The sequence below is a fragment of the Neophocaena asiaeorientalis genome, unplaced genomic scaffold (genome assembly GCF_003031525.2).
Source record: "Neophocaena asiaeorientalis asiaeorientalis breed wild unplaced genomic scaffold, Neophocaena_asiaeorientalis_V1.1 scaffold14, whole genome shotgun sequence".
Classification (NCBI taxonomy): Eukaryota; Metazoa; Chordata; class Mammalia; order Artiodactyla; family Phocoenidae; genus Neophocaena; species Neophocaena asiaeorientalis.
This window is the reverse complement of record NW_020175192.1, coordinates 3939350-3961283: the sequence shown is the minus strand read 5'-3', so window position 1 is coordinate 3961283 and position 21934 is coordinate 3939350. Positions and strand designations below refer to the sequence as shown.

The 21934-nt window shown below is 37.3% G+C and overlaps 1 protein-coding gene across 1 annotated transcript; it reads left to right on the top strand.

The window, feature by feature from the left end:
- The first annotated feature begins 9233 nt into the window (after positions 1–9233).
- On the top strand, positions 9234–21732 carry IDO1 (indoleamine 2,3-dioxygenase 1). The gene is made up of 10 exons (XM_024764957.1): positions 9234–9372; positions 13427–13522; positions 13634–13753; positions 14221–14339; positions 14993–15007; positions 17115–17214; positions 17768–17885; positions 18963–19014; positions 19461–19609; positions 20651–21732. The coding sequence occupies exons 1-10, from the start codon at positions 9274–9276 to the stop codon at positions 21013–21015; spliced, it is 1233 nt and encodes a 410-aa protein (XP_024620725.1). The 5' UTR covers positions 9234–9273; the 3' UTR covers positions 21016–21732.
- Positions 21733–21934: the final 202 nt, after the last annotated feature.

The window sequence follows — 21934 nt, the reverse complement described above, 5'->3', positions numbered from 1 at the left end:
CTTCTTGCAAGGCCAGCCTAATGGTGATGAACTTTCTCAGCTTTTATTTGTCTGGGAAAGCCTTTATTTCTTCTTCATATCTGAAGGACAAATTTGCTGAATACATTGACTGGCAATTTTTATATTTCAACCCTTTGAATATGTCATTCCACTCTCTCCTGGTCTGTAGTTTCTGCTGAGAAATCTGCTTACAGCCTGACTGGGGTTTCTTTGTAAGTTGCTTACTTTTTTCTGCATTAATGATTCTTTATCATTGATTTTTGACAGTTTCATACAATACGTCTTAGAGAAGGGCTTTTTGCATTGATATAATAGGGTGTTTTATTAGCTTCATGGACTTGTATGTCCAATTCCTATTTTCAAATTTGGGGAGTTTTCAGCTTTTCTTTCTTTAAATAAACTATTTGCCCCCTTCTCCCTTTTTTTTTTTTCCTTCTGGCTCACCAGTTATTTTTATATCTGCCTTTTTGACTGGATCCAACAGCTCTCATAGGGTTTCTTCACTTTTTAAAAAATCTAAGTTCTCTACCCTCTTCTAACTGAATTATTTCTATATTTCTATTCTTCCAGTTACTTATTCTGTCTTCCATGTCATCTGCCCTGTTACCTATGCTCTCTATTGCATTCTTCATCTCATTTATTGAATTCTTCAGCTTGAGAATTTCCATTTGGGCTTCTTTCATAATTTTAATTTTTAGTAAATAACTCCTTCTCTTCATTAATTTTATTCCTAAGTTCAATAAGTTGTTTTTCTAAATTTTCTTGCAACTCATTGAATTTCTTCTTGACAGCTATTTTCAATTCTTTATCAGTTAGATCACAGTATTCCATTGTCTTTGAGTTCAGTTGCTGGAGAATTATTAATTTGTTTTTGTAATACCATATTTCCTTGATTTTTCATAGCGTGTGATGATATGAGCTTGTACTTTCTCATTTGATGTAGCCTGACACCTTCCTTAATTAAGAATTTATGTTTACTTTGCTTCTCAAGATTCAACAAACTGGCAATTAGAACTCTATTTATTTATACCAGGAGGTGGCACTACAGCTCAAGTTTGTGGTTTCTCCTACAGGAGCTGTCTCTTTGGGATGCACTGGGGATTGTGCAAAAGGAGCTGTCATCAGAGTGGGAGAAGGTTTGGGCTAGCACCTCAGGCTCTGGAGATGCTTGAACTTCAATTGGGGCAATTTGTGGGTTTGCCCCCTGCTGAAATCTCAAAGTGGACAGCAGGAAATCTGTTCAGGAATATCAATGCCCATTGATATTCCTGTGTGACCCCTCCTGTCTCTTCTCCCCCCCGCCCCCCACCAGTCACAGAGGCCCCTCATCAGAAATCTGGGTGCTGCTGGAGAGAAACAGGCCCCTGCAGCTGCAACTCACACTACTGGGCAGCACTACTTTCATCTTACACCTCCTCAGTCAGCAGTGGTCACCTCTGATGCTCCCCCAAACCCACTCCTTGCAGTGGCACTCTGGAGCAGGGACACACTTGGAGGGCTCCTCCACCTCTTCGGCCTCAAAATTCATTTCTAGGGCTTCTCTGGTGGTGCAGTGGTTGAGAGTCCACCTGCCGATGCAGGGGACATGGGTTCGTGCCCCGGTCCGGGAAGACCCCACATGCCGCTGAGCGGCTGGGCCCGTGAGCCATGGCCGCTGAGCCTGCGCGTCTGGAGCCTGTCCTCTGCAGCGGGAGAGGCCACAGCAGTGAGAGGCCTGCGTACCGCAAAAAAAAAAAAAAAATTTCATTTCTGTCCCACTCTAATGGTGTGCCAGGTCCCACTGTCCAGGCAACCTGGACCTCCACAAATTCTCTAAATTCTCTATTGGCTGTGGGTATCTGCCCGGTTTTGCTCTCTATAGGTTTCCTTTTTCCTCTGATCATGGCAAGTGGGGGTGGGGCAGGCTCACCAGCTCCCTTGGTTCTGCAGCCACCACTGAAGTCCTGTCTTCCCACTTTCAGATGCACAGATGAGTTGAAACTTCCTTGGCCTCCTGGTGTAATGTACAGAGGTACTTAGGTTTGGTTATGGATGTTTACTTAGCTGTAAATCAAAGGGGAGAGAAAAAATTAGTGACTCACTCTGCCATTATGCTGACATCATTATCAATCAGTTTTTATTCACAAAGCTTAGCTGTAAAAAACAGCTCAGAGAAAGAAATAGAACATTACCATCACCCCTAGAATCCACTATAATGCTCACTTCTATTCATTACCCTCAGAACTAACCATTATTTCACTTCTATCACTATATATTAGTTTTTCTTATGTTGCTACGTTTGTAATGTGACGATGATGTATCTATCATTTTGTATCTGGCATCTTTTGCTCAACATTTATTTGTCCATTTATCTATTTATGGACTTTTGGGTAGTTTCCTATGGAAACTAGTGACACTGTAGACATTCTAATTCATGCCTTCTGGTGGATATTTACATGCATTTCTCTTGGGAAAGTACAAAGAAATTAACTTGATGGGTCATAGTGTATATATCAGTGAGCTGTTACAATAATATCACAAAACAGACACAAAACACAGAAACAATGTTTCATTTCTAGTTCCTGTGACTGTAGATTGCCTGGAATGGGTTTAATTCAGTCTGTAAACTTGTGGATCAGCCAGGAGAGGTTTGTACCTATGTCTTGTGTCTTTAGAGGTTCAACATTGGAGAATTAGCTGCTAATTAGCTTCTTGAAAATTGTTGGTGGGAATGTAAAATGGGGCAGCCACTACTATGGAAAATAGTATGGAGGTGGCTCAAAAAATTAAAAAAATACTATATGATCTAGCAATCCCACTTCCATACATTTAGCCAGAAGAATGGAAATCAGGGTGTCCCATGAACATGCACACCCATGTTCTTTGCAGCATTATTCACAATAACTAGAGGCAGAAACAAACTAAACGTCCATCAGTGGATGAATAGATACAGAAAATGTAAAATAAGCACCGAATTTCATTCTTTTGCATGTGGGTATCCAGTTTTCAAAACACTATTTGTTGAAGAGGTTTTCCTTTCCTCATTCTGTATTTTTGGCATCCTTATCAAGATCAGGTGATATGTGTGGATTTATTTCTAGGCTATTTCTTCCATTCTATTGCTCTACAAGTCTATGTTTATGTCAGGACCATACTGTTTTAATTACTGTAGCTTTGTAATATGTTTTGAAATCAGGAAATGTGAGGCCTCCAGAATTGTTTTTCTTTTTCAAGAACATTCTTGGCTGTTCCTTTGGGGTTGCCTACAAATGTTAGGGTTGGATTTTTTTCTGTTTCTGTAAAAACTGCTATTGAAATTTTCGTAGAGATTGCATTGGATCTGTAGATTGCTTGGGTATTATAGACATTTTAGTAATATTAAGTCTTCCAATCATGAAAACAGGACATCTTTCCATTAGTGTCTTTTAAAAATCTCTATAGCAATGTTTGTAGTTTTCAATGTATGACTTTCACCTCCCTAGTTAAGTTCATTTCTATGTATTTTATTCTCTTTGCTGTATTAAAAATGAAACTATTTTCTTAATTTCCTTTTTAGATTGTTCTCTATGAATATATAGAAGTTCAGCTGATTTTTGTATATTGATTTCATATTGTGAAACTTTGGTCAAGTCATTTATTATTTCTGACAGATTTGTGTGTGTGTGTGTGTGTGTGTGTGTGTGTGTGTGTGTGTAATCTGTAGGGTTTTCTATGTATAAGATCATGTCATCTGTGAACAAAAATAATTTTGCTTCCTTATATCTTATTTGGATGCCTTTTATCTTTTTCTTAACTTGTTGCTCTGGCTTAGACTTCTGGTACTAGGCTGAATAGCAGGGGCAAGTGTGGGTAACTTTGCCTTGCTCTCGATCTTAGAGGAAGTACTTTCAGTTTTATACCATTGACTATAATGTCATCAGTGAGCTTTTCACCAATGCCTTTATTTTGTTGAGATAATTTCCTGAAATTCCTAATTTGCTGTGTCTTTTTATAATGAAATACGTGTTGAAGTTTGTCAGATTATTTTTCTGCATCAGTTCAGTTGATCATTTGATTTTTGTTCTTCATTCTCTTAATGTGGTGTATCATGTTAGCTTATTTCATATATTAAACCATCCTTGCATCCCTGGGATAAATCCCACTTGGTCATGGTTTATAATATTTTTAATGTGCTGTTGAATTTGATTTGCTTGTATTTTGTTGAGGATTTCTGCACCTATATTCAATCAAGAATATTGTCCTGTAGTTTTCTTTTCCTGTGAACAACACAGGTTTGAACTGCACGGGTCCACTTATACACAGATTTTTTTCAGTAAAAACATACAATACTAAACTATGTTGGTTGGTTGGCTGGTTGAATCTGCAGATGTAGAACCACAGAAGTGGAAGGCTGACTATGGGGCCTGAGCACATTTGTGCTTTGTTCCTATTCTCTTTCCCTGTTTTGTTCTCATTGCATTTTGCTTTTCACCTTTCCTTTTACCATGTAATATGCTGAGATTTCGAAGTACAGTTATGTTGGTTTCTTTGACTAAAAATCTATTTGCTGAATTTGAAAGTGCTCTGTAGAGTGTGGACTATCTGAACTATAAACAAATAAAGTTATACTAGCATAAAATTCACAGAATTGTCACAATGTGTAACTAGTTTGTAGAAATCCTCTTCCGGAAACTCATGTTCCTTGTTAAACCCAAGAGTAAAAGAAAAAAGAAAAAAAGCAGTGCTTTTTTAATCTCTTCTCTTAAGAAAGGCTGCCCATCATAATGATCTTAAGATCATGATTCTTGAACCAGACTGCTTAGGCTGAAATCCTGTCTTTCCACTTACTAACTGTGAGATTGGACCATTACTTAAATTCTACATGTCTTACATTTATCATAAGGAAAATAAGGATAACATATATACCTTTTAGGATGTGTGCAAGAATGGAATGGGTTAACATTTGTAAATTGTTTAGTAAAATGCTATTTAAATATTTGAGAATTAAAATGTTGATAATTATTTGGTGTGTGTGGCATTCTTTAAAAGACAAATTAGGGAAATGTAGTTGTTAAGGAAAACATATTTACCCTAAATACCTTGCACTTCTTTTTGGTTAAAGCTTGCAACAACAAAAAAGTGGCTCAGACTCTCACTGGAATATTAATATATTTGTAATTACTGTAGCATTGCAGCGATGTGCCCTTTTTCATTCTTGACATTAGGTATTTGCTCCTTTATTTTTTCTTTATTTGTCTTATTAGGGGCTTAGAATTTTTGTTTTCAAATATAGGTATATACTTTTCTATTCCACTAATGTCTTCACTTATTTACTTCCTGTTACATTATTTTCTTCCTTTTACATTCTTTGTGCTTAATGTGGTGTTTATTTTTCCAAAATCATGAGATGGAAGCATAGCCTTTCTTTTAAATGATCTATGCCTTGTAGACTATATAGTTTCCTCTAAGTATGCCATTAGCTGTGTCCCAGACATTTTATGTCATTTTAAACCATTATTCAAGTCAAAAATAGTTTCTAGTCTCCATTTTGTTAGGGTTTCTTTGACCTGTGAGTTATGTAAAAATATGTTTCTTCATTTTCAAACATATGGGGATTTTTCAGTTAATATTTGTTATTTATTTCTATCTTAATTTGTCTTGGTTAGAAAATATTTTCTGTATGATTTAATCTTATGAAATTTTTGAGACTTGTTATGAACCTGCACATATATGGTCAATTTTTAAAAATGTTCCAGTGTACTTGAATATAATATGTATCTTGAAATTGTCGAGTTTGATATCCTCTGTTTCTTAAATAGATCAAGTTCATTCTGTTTCTAAAATTGCACACATATTCAGTGATTTTTGGCTAGCTTGTTTCATCTCCATCAGTTTTGCTTTACACATTTTGAGGTTATGTTTTTGAATGTATAGAAATTTAAAATCGGCATATCTTCCTGGTAACTTGAATGCTTTATGTTATAAAGTACTCCCCTTTTATCACTGTGATGATTAGTTTTATGTCAACTTGCATAGGCTATAGTACCCACTTCTTCAATTAAACACTAATCTAGGTTGCAGTGAAGGTATTTTGTAGGTATGGCTAACATCTATAGTTAGCTTTGAGTAAAGGAGATTAAGCCTAATAACTTGAGTGGGCCTTATCCAATCAGTTGAAAGGTCTTAGGAGCCAAAAACATAGGAGAAATTCTGCCTGTGAACTGCAACATGAGATTCTGTCAGAGACTTTCCAGTTTTCTGCCTCTCCCTCTGGATTTCAGACTTCCTAGTGCCCACAATCATATCAAATAAACCCATACCCTGATATGTGTCTATCTATCTATAATCTAGTCATATCTATCTGAAATATCTCCTACTTACTGGTTCTGTTTCTCTGGAGAATCCTGAGTGATACAGTATCTAATGATACTTTTTGCCTTAAAGTCTACACTAAATATTTACTCAGCTATGCTACTTATTTTTATTTGTTTTCTGTGACGTGTATTTTTATCATTTTACTTTTCAACCTTTCTGCATCCTTATATTTTGGATTTTTATATTTTAAATAACATATAAAAATGATGTTTTTAAAAGCCCAGTCTGACAATCTTTGTAGTTTTAAATTGGAATGCTTAGTCAAGTTACATATGATGTATTTATTGATATACATGATTTTAAATCTACCATTGAACTATTTTCTTTGTGATAGCTCTGTTTAGCATCCATTTTTCTCTTTTTATGTCTTCTCTTGTATTGATTAAGATTTACTTCTTAATCAGTTTTTCCATCTATTGGCTTATTGCTTATAATTGTAACAGCATTTACCTACTGATTACCGTAAAGATTAGAACAAACATCTGTAACTTTTCAAAACCCTTATAAATTAGTTCTCATTTATCATTCCAGAAAATGCAAGAATTTTAATAACATTTATATCTATTCTCATATTCATGCTATTGTTGTCATATATTTAATTCTATCTATCATGTATCTATCTAAATAAATAAATAAAATTTTGCTGGTATTTTTGGCTTCCATATGGATAGGCCAACATCATATTTTTTGTTTTCTCCCTTGGGCCTGATTTCAGCAGTTTTAGACTCATGAACCATTCATTTTTAAAAATATTTTTATCTTTTATTGAATTATAGTCGGTTTACAATGTTGTACTAATTTCTTCTGTACAGCAAAGTGATTCAGTTATATATATATATATATATACACATTTTTTATATTCTTTTCCATTACGGTTTATCATAGGATATTGAATATAGTTCTCTGTGCTACCCCGTAGAACCTTGTTGTTTATTCATTCTACATATAAAAGCTTACATCTGCTAATCCCAACCTCCCACTCCATCCCTCCCCCAATCCACTCTCCCTTGGCAACCACAAGTCTGTTCTCTATGCCCGTGAGTCTGTTTCTGTTTTGTAGATAGGTTCATTTGTGTCATATTTTAGATTCCACACGTAAGTGATATCATATAGTATTTTTCTTTTTCTTTCTGACTTCACTTAGTATGATAATCTCTAGTTGCATCCACGTTGCTGCAAGTGGCATTATTTTGTTCTTTTTTATTGACGAGTAGTATTCCATTATATATGTACCATATCTTCTTTATCCATTCCTCTGTCGATGGACATTTAGGTTGTTTCCATGTCTTGGCTATTGTGAATAGTGCTTCTATGAACATAGGGGTGCATGTGTCTTTTTGAATTAGAGTTTTGTCTGGATATACGCCCAGAAGTGGGATTGCTGAATCATATGGTGATTCTGTGTTTAGTCTTCTGAGGAACCTGCATACTGGTTTCCACAGTAGCTGTACCAACTTACATTCCCACCAACAGTGTAGGAGGATGAGCAATTCATTTTAAAGAAGAGTCGCCATTGTGTTCTCTTGGCTGTGCAATTTTAGTTTCAGTTTTCTCTATCTTTACTGTAAAGAGAACCTATTCTTGGAAAACTACACCTTAAAAAAAAAAAAGCCATAATGTAATAAGGAAGAATAGTGTGAAACCATTCTATAATGTAGTCATTCCAATGTAATGTACTATTGAAATGTATTTTAAGTACTGACAAGCTGGATGACAGCACTGCATTGTCTTTTAATATACTGAACACTAACTCCTTTTTTTCCCTTTTGACCGTCATAAGGAACAACATGGCTTCTTCTCTTGCTTCAGCTTCTTGTATGAGATTATAAGATCACATGATGCCTGTAAGTGACCACAGACCTGCAGAAACCCTGAAAATCTTTACCAAAGGCAATCTTTTTTTTTTTTTGCGGTACGCGGGCCTCTCACTGCTGCGGCCCCTCCCGGTGCGGAGCACAGGCTCCGGACGCGCAGGCTCAGCGGCCATGGCTCACGGTCCCAGCCGCTCCGCGGCATGTGGGATCTTCCCGGACCGGGGCACGAACCCGTGTCCCCTGCATCGGCAGGCAGACTCTCAACCACTGCGCCACCAGGGAAGCCCCCAAATGCAATCTTAATTGCATTTTGAAAGAACCATTTTCAAGGTGTTTTATCCTTTCTTTCAGCTATGAACATATTCCAGAGTCTCCAAATGTGGACTGTTTCTTTATCAGTCCCTTAGAGATCAGATAAAGTAGAGATGCAGGAAAATCTTCCTTAAAAATGACTCATTAGGAATATGAAGAAGAAAGAACAGTATCATTGTGAATGCACATAAAAGACTGGGTAAGAAAAATGGAGCTAGGGGGTGAAGAGATGTTATGTTTCTAAATTCTTCATGTGCTTGCTTTTTTCTTTCTTTCTTTTTTTTTTTTCTATTTCAGAGGCACTGACTCTGGGTACCAGAGATTTTCTTTCATGGCTACTGAAACAAGACACTAATATGTTCAAAGAGCCCTGGGGGTTTAAAGAAGGCCAGTAACTCTAATAACTAAATGATGGTTTAGGACGTTAGCCATGATTAAATTCATTATTTTAATTCAAAGATTCAAAAGTTCCCATAAAATAAAAATGTTCTTTCTGGTCACCTATTTTTATGGTTTTTGTTGTTTCAGGCCCTTTCTGATTTCCTTAAGGCAGTAGATGTTCCTAGTAATAAATGTTTGCCAGGAATATAAACTTTCAGTTTCTTCATATGATGAATAGTGAGACTTTTTTAGTTTTATTTTTCATCAGATTACAAGTAAAGAAAGTAGAAAATGAAACTATTCTAAAAGTGGAAGTAATTTCTTGCTGCCTGTGAGGTGAGTTGTGGTCACTGGCTATGGCAACCTCTCTAATAAATAGATAATCTGAAACTACTCAGGAGACTGAGAAGTACCAGAGGAGCAGGCTGTAAGAATGGCACCTGGCAAGTCATCTCCTGTGGAAAATTCTTGGAAGATCTTTGAAGAATACCACATAGATGAAGATGTGGGCTTTGCTCTGCCCAATCCACTGGTAAGAAAGGGCACTGAAATCTGGGCAAAAATATTTTCTTATCATGATTTACCCGGACAAGTTAACTTCTATAGAACAAATGTGGTTCAGTAATTTCTATTGAACAAGGGGATAAAGCATTACCAAAATTGGAGGCAGAGTTTGAAAAAAGGGGTCTCCACTTTCTTAAAATTTTCTACCTAGAAACTTAGCCTTAGAGGCACTTCTTACTTATCTTACACAGGCACAGAGTGTGATGAGTTAAGGAGACTACAGAAGTATTTTGGTTTAAGGCAATTGCATTTCAGAGGGTATTTTGAAAAAAAAAAAGTAATAAATGACCCATGAGTCAAAGAACCCCCTTTCTCAGCTGATATACCTTAGATTGTATGAAGTATGTGTTCCTGCTTTGATAATGTTTTTGAGGTGGGCCACCAAGCAAGTTTGTGTTGTATTAATATTGCTCGATGTTTACTGAGCCTAAGATTCAGGCTTAGAGAGAATTAGAGCTACCTTTTTATTTCCACAAGTTTTGCCTACAAAGGGCAAGGCATTAGAGTGAATGTGTGCCTTAAAACCACATTTTCCTAAGTTATCTTCCCAAGAGTGTCATGAAAAGCATCTTATCATTAATAATGTAATCATCAAACACTTAACATCGCATTTTTTTAGCAAATTTACAAATGTTAACTTACTCCATCTTTACAATCATCCTGAAAGGTATGTATGTTATTAATCTTGTTTTCCTGATGAGAAATGTAGAATGCAGAATTTAAGTAATTATCCAAACTCACACAGCTAGTGATAGCAGAGATAGGATGTGAGCCTACTCAGTCTGGTTCCAGAGTCTGTGATCTTTTTTTTCTTCTTCTAACATCTTTATTGGAGTATAATTGCTTTACAATGGTGTGTTAGTTGCTGCTGTATAACAAAGTGAATCAGCTATACATATACATATATCCCCATATCTCCTCCCTCTTGCGTCTCCCTCCCAGTGTCCCTATCCCACCCCTCCAGGTGGTCACAGGTGATCTCCCTGTGCTATGCAGATGCTTCCCACTAGCTATTTAGTTTACATTTGGTAGTGTATATATATCCATGCCGCTCTCTCACTTTGTCCCAGCTTACCCTTCCCCGTGTTCTCAAGCCCATCCTCTATGTCTGCGTCTTTATTCCTGTCCTGCCCCTATGTTCTTCAGAACCTTTTTTTTTTTTTTTAGATTCCATATATATGTGTTAGCATACGGTATTTGTTTTTCTCTTTCTGACTTACTTCTCTCTTTACAGCAGAGTCTGTGATCTTAAAACTGTTATCAATTATGCTACATAGCCTCACTCAAGGGAAGGAGAGATCACAAGGCATTTTTTGTTGGTTTTTTTCCCTACTCTTGGGTTTAACAAGGTACATGAGATTCCAGGAGAGGATTTCGAGGAACCAGTTACATGTTGTGACAATGCTGTATACCAGGATGTCTCTATTTGTTTGTGGCTCAAATGGATGAGTGCACACTCTAAAGGGAACCTTTAAAGGCAGCGTATATATAATTTACTCAGAGATTCCAATCTAACTGTACTTAGAAATCACATCCTGTAACTACCTTGGGTAGTTCAGGCAAATCTCAAACAATTTTTTTCCCCAGTCTAATCTTCCTCTTCGCATAATTAAGTTAATTGAAGAAAATGAAGTATGTTTTAATTTTTTTACTAAAAGCACTGGTTTACTTTATATTTGCAAATCCATAATATTCAGACTTACTTCCCCTTCATACAAGCACACAAGTGCCATAGTGCCAGGATTGGATGTTTCAAGGATGTATTTATCAATGGTACCAAAAAAACTTTTTCAGAAACTGCAAAGCCTCATATCAAATTTATTCTTTTTTTTTCCCTAAAAAGTTGATTCTTTTGGAAAATAAAAAAATCACAGTAATTATGTAGACCTCTAAAACAGATTCCAAGGGTTAAAGAAAAACCCGAAAACTAAAGCAAAACAAAACTCTTCCTGAGCTACTTAAAAAATAATGTTGCTACTTGAGCTGCTTAGGAAGTTAGATTCAATATTCTGAAACAGGATGAAAAAAAAAAACGAGGTTACTTTTATTTCCTCACTGAAGATCTTTCCTGGAAATTATGTGTTCAAAAATGTCTATTTCATCTCTTATAATCTATCAGCTTCCTATTCTAAAGGAAAATAATATGTCTTCTGATTCCATGTAGATGCAAAATACATTCTCTAATCTAGCAGGAGTTGAATGGCCCTCTGTGTCACTCTTTATTAATTTATATTCTATCATTTAGGCATCCTCTGAACCAGAAGGATATTACTGATTGAATTTTACATGTGTTAAAAGTTTTGTCCAATAAGACACTAATCTTGACACATAATAAAGTATCTCTGTTATTTTGGGGAAATAGCAATAATCAAAAAGTCGGGCATGCTACACAGTGAAATACACAACAAAGAAAATGTATCTGTGTTACTAAAAACACCAGAGCACAGTATTTGTGTGGTTAAGGAGAAAAACTCAGAGCCAACAAGAAAGGTGACTATCTAGTGAATATACTGCCTGGATCTTTCATTCCTAAAAATCTGCCCTGACAGATTAAGTCTGGCCAATTATCTGCAGCCCCTGAACATGTTTGAAGTTTATGTTACATTTGTCTTTGTGTTTTATAGCTTCTTTATAATATTAACTTGATTTTGAAGCTTAAAGCTTCACTCACCTTGGTTTCACCTTGATGCGTCCTCCATCCCCATAGTATTGGTGCTGCTAAGAGCATGTCTGGAAGCAGCTTAATGAAGAAGGCCTAGGGGAGTTGTTCAGGGATATGAATCTCATTCCAGGGTGTGGCCTAGGCCTTTGGTTTTTATGTTTTCCCTTGAGATGTGATTATAAATATAAGATCCAGGGAGACACGTGTTAAAAAACAAAACCCAACTGAGTAAATTTTAAAGATGTCATTGGCTTCCTTCAGGGAATCATGAATCAGGCAGCGTCCCAACTAGCAGAAAGAAAGGAGGTCTCAGGAGCTGCACAAAAATGAAAGACTCCTCTAGGCAGAAGAGAGCAGGAACACGGAAGTTACACCAGCAAAAAGTGGATTGGGGTGTCAAGGTCATGTTCCTTTAGGGAATGGCAGCAGCCTGTGAGCAGATGACCTCACTACTTGTTGGCCAGGTAATCCTGAATTGACTGGTTTAAGATTCCATTTTGGGAGAGGCAGAAACTGTAATAAGTATTGTCTTGATTTGGTGACATGGGACTTAAGTTACTCCATTTGGGGCCTGTTGTCTTGTTTTTAACACCCTTTTATTTGGATTTCACTTTTACTTACTGGGCAAAAAATTAGCCTGTAGTACCAAAGGAAGCAATCAACATGTATATATACAGCACCTCGTACATGTCCAGTACTGCGCTAAGAAAAATAGGATAAAAAGCATGATAAAATCCTTGCCATCAGGTAGTGAGATGTCAAAAGGGCAAGATTTTTTAAAAGCTGGAAACCCTCATGTTTGAATCACAATAAACTGTATGTACAAAACAAGTTACAAAAACTGCCCAACACTTGCTTTTCTTATTTATGACATGGAGATAACAATCAACGTTTGGGGCCATTATTATAACTAAATGAGAAATTACTGAGTAAAACTGCCTAGTCTCCTACTGACATTTAATAAATCTCATTTCTCTTCCATTCAAAAAAACCTTAAAATCTAGCTGAAAAGAGAAAAAATAATAGCAGATTGCAATAAATTACTTAATGTGAAAAGGTATAATCCATAGGATTCCTCACTGGAGGTATAAGAATAGAATGGAATAGCAAGGAAGATTTCAGTGAAACTTTTGAAGTGACCTCTGAAAAAGAAGTAGATGAGAGGAAGAAGAAGGGCACAGAGAAGGTCCTGAGCCCTGAGTGTGCAGGTGACAGTGCATGGGCTGGTGTCACTCGACAGGTAAGAGAGGGTCAGCATTGCACAGCACTGCGAAAGAGGCGAGACGGACCATCCGCGGAGGCAAAACTATTTTATGATACCTTCCACTAGTAACTCAAAGTCCTATTTCTTCTTTTCAAGGAGGAGCTACCTCACCCTTATGATGCCTGGATTTCCATTGCTAAAAATCTGCCTGAACTGATTAAGAATGGCCAACTACGTGCAGAAGTTGAGAAGGTTTGAAAAAATATGACGTTTTCTGTTTTAGCGTCTTCAAAGTGTTAACTTGGTTTTGCAGCGATCACAACATGCATTTTGAGTTGGGTCAACCTCTCTGTTTATTCTCAGTTAACAACCTTCAGCATTGACGGCCTCCAAGGACACAAGTTGCAGCGCCTGGCACATCTGGTTCTGGGGTATATCACCATGGCGTACGTGTGGGGTGAAGGTGATGGAGACGTCCGGAAGGTTTGGAGATTTTCTCATATTTCTTATGCTAACATGACAGATTTATATCCAGTTTACAGTTAATGTAAAACATTCTAAAAGCATAGTAACTGCATTTTGTGAAGCTTGGGAAATAGAATTTATCCTTGCACAGAGGAGTTGCCTAACGAATGGCTGAGATGGATGGATGCATGAGCGAATGGCTGCAGATGGTTCACTGGCCATTAGAAAATCAAGATACATCCTTTGTTTCCTTTCGCCCTTTACTGTTTTGTTCTCTCCATGCCCAGATTACGTCTGCACCGTCACAAATCTAAAACGTAAGGGTTTAACAAGCACTGGGATTAAGTTATGAAATGAGGAAGAGAAAATGACATTTGTTTGGTTTCACAGCGCCCTTAGGTATAAGTTAATGTTTTGACACCCAGAAAGCAGAAGAAAGGGTGAGACATTTCCAATGTGAACGCCAAATATCGTGTTTTAATTAGGTCTTGCCGAGCAATATTGCTGTTCCTTACTGCAAGGTATCCGAGAAGCTAGGACTGCCCCCTATTCTGGTTTATGCAGATTGTGTCTTGGCAAACTGGAAGAAAAAGGATCCCAGTGGGTATGTAAACAGCGATTATAACAGGAATGAAAGGAGTGCACGTTATTTGAATCAAGGGGAGTTAGTCATGGGTTTAATCTTTGGCAGCGGGGCTTTCTTTTCTGCCGTTGGGGTGTAAAATGCATGTATGTGAGAGAGGTGTCTAATTAGCATGCTGTGAAGTGCGCACATCTTAAGTGTTCAGTTTGATTAATTTGACTGGCTGGATAGATGGCAATGTCTGGGCTTTCAAAGCAGCCTGCTTGAAACTAAGCACTTCCTAAGCACTGAGCGATGGAGCCTGCTGCAATTAAGGGTCAGAGGCTCTCAGTGTGTATCTACAGAGGAGTATTCTAGATGTGGGAATACCACAAAATGAAATTATTTGATCTAGAAAGCTTTCTTATGAGTAACAACTAGTTTTGACTCTCCACGTGTGCTCCTTGCATATTTAATTTTTTATTGCACTTATAAAAGTCCTAAGTTAGGCGTTTGTGATGCCTACTTGATAAATATCAGAAAACATATTTTTTCTATTTTTTTATCTATTGCTTTTACCTTTGCTAGATCAGTAGTATTAAATGGAATAACAATAACTCAAAAGCATTTACGTTTTACACTGGTTTCCTTTCTCTCTTCCAACTGATCCGCTGCTTCATGGCTGTTTTCCTAAGGCCCATGACTTATGAGTGAGTATTCGATCTTTTTTATTCTAAGAATTACTTGTTATTCAAAGTAAACATAGGTGTATCAATATCCTCCAGATGTGTTCTTTTGAAACACCAATTGATTTTAGGCAAAAAGTAATTCAAATAATTGTTGAAAGAGCAAGTAGTTCTGGTCCTTAATAATTATCTATGACTGTGATGAGACTGTATCTGTTTGATATTTAGCTATTAATATATATACTTGCACATGCAGATGACACCCCACTTAAGGATGGTTTGACTTAAGATTTTTTTGACTTTAATATGGTGCAAAAGCAGTACACATTCACCAGAAACCGTACTTTGAATTTTGATCTTTTCCTGAGATAGATACGCAGTACATAGTCTCTTGGGATGCTGGGCAATGGTCACGGCTCCCCAGCAGCCCCGCGATCACAGGATAAACAACTGATACAATTACAACCATTCTGCACCCAGACAACCATTCTGTTTTTCACTTTCATTATTCAGTAAATTATGTGAGATATTCCACACTTTATTGTAAGATAGGCTTTGTGTTAGATGACTTTGCCCAACTGTAGGCTAATGTAAGTGTGCCGAGCGCATTTAAGGTGGGCTGGGCTAAGCTGTGATGTTTGGTAGGTTAGGTGTACTAAATGAATTTTCAACTGAAAATATTTTCACCTTAAGATGGGTTTATTGAGATGTAACACCATCATAAGTTGAGGAAGATCTGTCAATAAATTTAATTAATATGCATATATACAAAATGCACATACACCTATGTATCTATGACTCAATGACTTCAGAGGCCAGAAATATAAATCTATTCTTTTTGACCCAATTCTTACTATTTTTGGCCTGTGTACTAAGTAGAGGCTAAGAGCTAAGGAAACAAAAGTCAGTATCATTGGAATAAGCCTGCCCTGATGAACCTGGGCTAATGTGGAGGAAAGAAGATATATGAAAATTATGTAAATTACTATATGATTAAGAGAAGGATTAAGAAAGTAAAGTGCTAAGAGTTCTAACCAAACAAAAGGCATGAGGGAAGAATCCTTATAATAAGTTATTGAAGCTGAGTCCTGAAGAGTGACTAGGCATCAATTAGAAGAAGGAAAGCCTGAGCATGTTCATGGTGGAGAAAACAGCAAGAGTGAGGGCTTTGAAGTAACAAAAATCTTGGTGCATTTCAGAACCGAAGGAAGGCTAGTGTCGCTGATAAATAATGAATGACGAAAGTAATAGTACAGGAAACGGATGAAAAAATAAACTTAAAAATATTATGTAGGACTTTTGGCTCTGATATGGGGTTTAAACAGTATCTTAAATGGGAACTTATGGAAGGTTTTCAAATGGGAGAATGATATCACCAGTCCCATTTGACAGATGTGAACGCTGAGGCTGAAACTGATGAAATAATCTTATTCAGGGCCACACAGCAAGTGGTCTGGGTTGAGACCATAAATTTAACTGCCATGAAACTCAGATATATACAGATACTGAGACCACGTTTGCATCAATGCAAAACTTCAGTGAAAAAGAAAATAGGGGGTAATCAGTTATTTGAATTTCCCAGTCAATTCCTTTGTTAGGCAGATAAATCACTGAGAAATTGAATCAGGCTCACAGATAAAAATATGGATATGAATACACTTATTTAAGCCAAAATTCTACTTTTAAAAACCATACCTCACAGATATCTCTATAAACATTGAGCTTATATATATATATATATATATATGTATGTATGTATGTGTATATATATATATATATACAGTAATACACGTGCATGTGAAACATTGATGGGATAATAGAGAAAGAGCTAGTCTTAAAGTTTTTAGTTTCAAGTTCTAGAAAGGAATTTCAAGTCTCAGCTTAATCTACTGTTAATTATATGACCTTAGACGATAGACCTAACACGACTACTCGGAACTACATAATGGATAAAGTAAACCCTGCCATACTGATCTCACAAGATTATTTTGAAAATGTAGGATAAATAAAAAGACTTGAAAACTAATAAATATTCAACAAATATATCAATATTTTTGTTAAATTCTTTTCTTTTCAGTGTTTTTGTTTTATATTTTTCTAAATTCTTGACTTCCTGGATTACTTTTCTTAGGAACATGGACATCCTATTCTCGTTTCCTGGCGGGGAATGTGGTAAAGGGTTCTTCCTGGTCTCTCTGGTGGTGGAAACAGCGGCGGCTTCTGCAATCAAAGTATGTCAGTCTATCCTGGAAAATGTGTATCTTGGTTCACATAAGCAGAGCAATCACTTAGTAGCTGAATTGTGTTCTGCAGGAAATAATTTTATCCTGACTGAATAGAGCATTTGATGACTGAATTGGAGACAAGGGATCATCTGGAAGAAATAAATATTTTATTTGGTTTTGTGTATTACCTAAAGGATAAAATGTAGGAGCCATATATTTAGAATAAAATTTGAAACCCCAGGAAGAGAGAAGTATTCTCAATGAAACTTGGCATTGGAACTCTATCACACAGTGACATAAATCTAATGGTTTTGTCCCTCAGAAATAGAAATATATAGAATTATATAAACTTATCTCTAAGTGATAAGTGAATAAAGACAAATCCAAGCTTAATTAAATATATGGAAATTAGTCAAACAATCAGACGGTACTCAGCCCAAGAAAGGAATGGACATATGAAATTTAATTGGGGGATTAAGATTTGGGAGAATTCTATTCTATGCCAATATTTAGTGTTAGGAAATCTTAAGTGTCTGTTTTCTTTTTTTTTTTTTTAAAGGTGATCCCCATTATATTTAATGCAATACAACGTGAAGACCCAGACACTTTGCAAAAGGCATTGCGTGATATAGCTTCTTGTCTGCACAAAGCCCTTGAAATGTTTCACCAAATTCATGGCAAGTATTATATGCCTTACAACATGCCAGGCCACAGTCAAATGTTTCTAGTTATCTAAGATGTAGAGAAAACAGAAGCAAAACCAACTCTCACATAGTGGGTGTGTTTGTGCTTTATTTTATCTCACTAAATCATTATACTTTCCATATGGCAAGTTTTATTATGTCCATTTTACATATAAGGGAATCTAAATTTGGAGGGATAAGATAAATGACTCAAGATTACATAAGTAGTAAATAGTGAAGCCAGAATTCCGAGCTAGGGCTATTTACCTCTAAGGAACATCCTTGTCTCTCACTAAAAACTGTGGAGAAACTTACCAAAAGTACAGGATGTTTAAAGTTCTGAAAAACTTAGCTTTTGCTTGATAGGAACCATCTGCAAATTCTGCTTTTTCACAAGCTAACTAAAACAGGAAAAAAAAAAAGAAAAATAGAAAAACCATTGAGCTCAGAAGTTATTGCAAATTAACAGCTAAAAACCAGCATTAACCAAAAGAGTATAGAAAGAAGGATTTGCAAAAGGAAATGTGCCCTACTAGGATGCTCCTAACACATATGTGACTGTGTATCACTGGGCTTTGGCAAGAAGATAGACCTTCAAACCAAAGACATTAGCGACCTTTGGGGAGGGACACCCGTTGTCCACAGGGCTCCTGGAGGTTTTGTTTTCAGTTTTCCTTTTGTTTCGGCTTGTTGCTTTCTTTATGTAAGTAATTTATCTGTTGTATCAGATAAATTTATCTGTTGTATTTTATCTGTTGTATCAGTAAACACATGAAGTAGCCTTAAGTAAATATTGGCAGCTTAATAGGTCTCTGAGGATGAGTGGTGCCGGGCCCAGGCTCTTTGTTACAAGTTGTGTGTTAGCCCCAAGGTAGACCCCGTTCAGTGGACACAGGTGATGAGAATGGGCAAGTGAGGGAGAGCTTGTCCTCAGGGAATTTCTCTGCACAGGCCGACCTAACGCCTTTCTCATATCCTATGCTGAAATCCATGATCACTTGTTTATAACACCTTGATTTTTCCCAATCTATCTGATGCTACTTAATTAAACATATCTCATCTTTTTTTCAGAATATGTGGACCCAAACCTATTTTTCAATGTTCTTCGCATATACTTGTCTGGGTATGTAGCCTTATGCTTGAATCTGTTTTCTCTTAGACAATTAACGTAAAGAAGACAACGTTTCCACTGATGGTCCTACTATCAATCCAGTTTAAGAATCAACTTATATCCTAAAATACACATTGTAAGAAACAACAGACTGTTCTCTGGGTTATTACTTGGCCAGGCATACGCTGGAGTATGCACAGGAAAGCTAGTCGTTTTAAAGAGAGTGGAATAACCTTTGGTAGTGCAAACGTAAGGTTTCATGCATAGAATCTGTCAGATTTGCTCAGAACCGTATTAGTTATTATTCTCATGCATGAACATGAGTAGAAGGGAGAATGTGGAAGAAGGATAATGAAATCGATCTCCTTTCACCTTCCATTCATCCTCTATTGCAAGATTTGACATATGAAAATTTGGCAATTCATAAAATAACAATTATTCTTTCCTTCCTGGTTTAGTTGGAAAGGCAACCCTTTGCTGTCAGAGGGTCTGCTGTATGAAGGCGTCTGGGACACCCCAAAGAAGTTTGCCGGAGGCAGTGCAGCCCAAAGCAGCATCTTTCAGTGCTTCGATATTCTGCTGGGCATTGAGCATACTGTTGGTGGAGGTGAGTGGCAAATGACAAATAATCATCATCTCTTATGCTAATAGAACGGTATCTACAAAGTACTTTCCCATCAGCACCTTATCTGATGCTTTTAGGAGAATAGTAGGGACTTTATTGCAATCATCCCATTTCACAGATGAAGAAGCAGAAACTTAAAGAGGATAATAGCCAGGCTCCCTGTTAACGGGCTAGAAAGCAGTGAAGCCAGAACTTAGACCAAGTTCAACACTGTCTTGATCTTGACCTTTGAACATGTCTATGAGGTCTGATTGACTGTGGTGAAGCCTGTTCTGAAAATGTAAGACCAGCTTCAGAAAAAGAAAGTCTCCTGCGAATGAGATAAGACCATGAGTTGAAACTGGGGAGTGGAGAGGCTTGGCACTGTCTAGTTCCACCGCCCTACTGCCTTGGGGGTCCCGGGGCAATGCCTGCACCAAAGTTTAAAGATGAGCCACACTCATTATATTCCTTCCAGAGGATTAAGGGGGCAGAGGAAGAAGCTCCAGGAAGAACTTCTTTCTACTTTTCTTGTCTTCCTAAACTTCTACTGGATAGTCAAAGGGGAAAGCTTTGGGCCGTATGATAATATGCTTTTTCCTGAGCTCATTCACTTATTTAAAAATGATCCCTTGAGCTTCCCTGGTGGCGCAGTGGTTGAGAGTCCGCCTGCCGATGCAGGGGACACGGGTTCGTGTCCCGGTCCGGGAAGATCCCACATGCCGCGGAGCGGCTGGGCCCGTGAGCCATGGCCGCTGAGCAACATGATCTGTCAGGTATAGTACATATACTCTGTCCTTCTTAGAAGGATCAAATCCAGTAGGAAAGTGAGAAAGGAAGCAAAACAAAAATATTAAGAGTTTAGTTCATGTGGTTTTCAGAATTAAGTATATTTTACAATAATTACCTTTACTAGTAGCGAGACTAGTAGGATGCGAACAAGATGGTTGTAAATTCATGGCCGCCCGCTCTGACCTCACTCTGCCTTTCTTCCCTGGGTTGGAGAATGCTTTGGCCTCCTTACTAATCCATCTTTGTCTTTAGTTCCTTCAGACTCTGCTGCTAAATTCCTCCAGGAAATGAGAACATATATGCCCTCAGCTCACCAGAACTTTCTTCGCTCGTTAGAGTCAGGCCCCTCGGTCCGTAAGTTTGTCCTTTCAAAAGGTGATGCTACCCTGCAGGAAATTTATAATGAATGTGTGCAAGCTATGGTCTCTCTGAGAAACTACCATTTGCAAATAGTAGCTAAGTACATTGTGATTCCTGCAAGCCAGCCATCCAAGAGAAAACAAACCTCGGAAGAGCCTTCAGAACCAAAAAGTAAAGGAACTGGAGGCACCGATTTCATGGGGTTTCTAAAGACTGTAAGAAGTACAACTGCGAACTCCCTGTTGAAGGAAGATTAATGTAATCCAAGAAAGTGCTCATATTGCTACCACATGTGGTAATGTCACTTCCCATTACATCAGAAATAGCATTAACATTCATAACTTGAGGAGGGGAAAATAAAACTGATGTCCATTAAAAAAAACCCCGCACATGGGTGTTTATAGCAGCTTGATTCATAATTGCCAAAACTTGGAAGCATGAAATAAACCAAGGTACCCATCCTTACAGTAGAATATTATTCAGGGCTAAAAAGAAATGAGTGATCAAGCCATGAAAAGACCTGCAGAAACATGACATGCATGTTATTAAGTGAAAGATGTCACTCTGAAAAGGCTACAGACTGTGTGATTCCAACTATGTGACATTCTGGAAAAAGGTAAAACCATGGAGGCAGTAAAAGGATCAGTGATTGCCAGGGGTTAGGGCAGAGGGAGTGATGAACAGGAGAAGCACAGAGGATGTTTAGGGCAGTGAAACTATTCTGTATGATAGTATAATGGTGGATACATGCCATACATTTCCCAAAACCCATAGAATGTACACCACCAGCAGTGAACCTTAATGTAAATTGTGAACTTTGGAAGCTCATAATGTGTCAATGTAGGTTTATCAGTTGTAACAAGGGTACCATTCTGGTGTGCAGAGCTGTGCGTGTGTTGGGTAGAAGATACATGGGGACTCTGTACTTTCTGTTCAATTTTGCTATGGGCTAAAACTGATATAAAAAAAAAATGTCTGTTAAAAAAAAAACTGCCCTGTGGCCTTCAATAATTCACTTACCTCTCTCGTCTGTTTTCAGACATCTAAAAATAATCAGAGATAAATAGATTTAGATGCTTTCCAGCTATGATTCAATCCTGTATGTGATCTGCAAAGTCATCCACAAAAAAAATCAATCGATAGGCTACGTTAATCTATGGAAATTTTAAACAACAT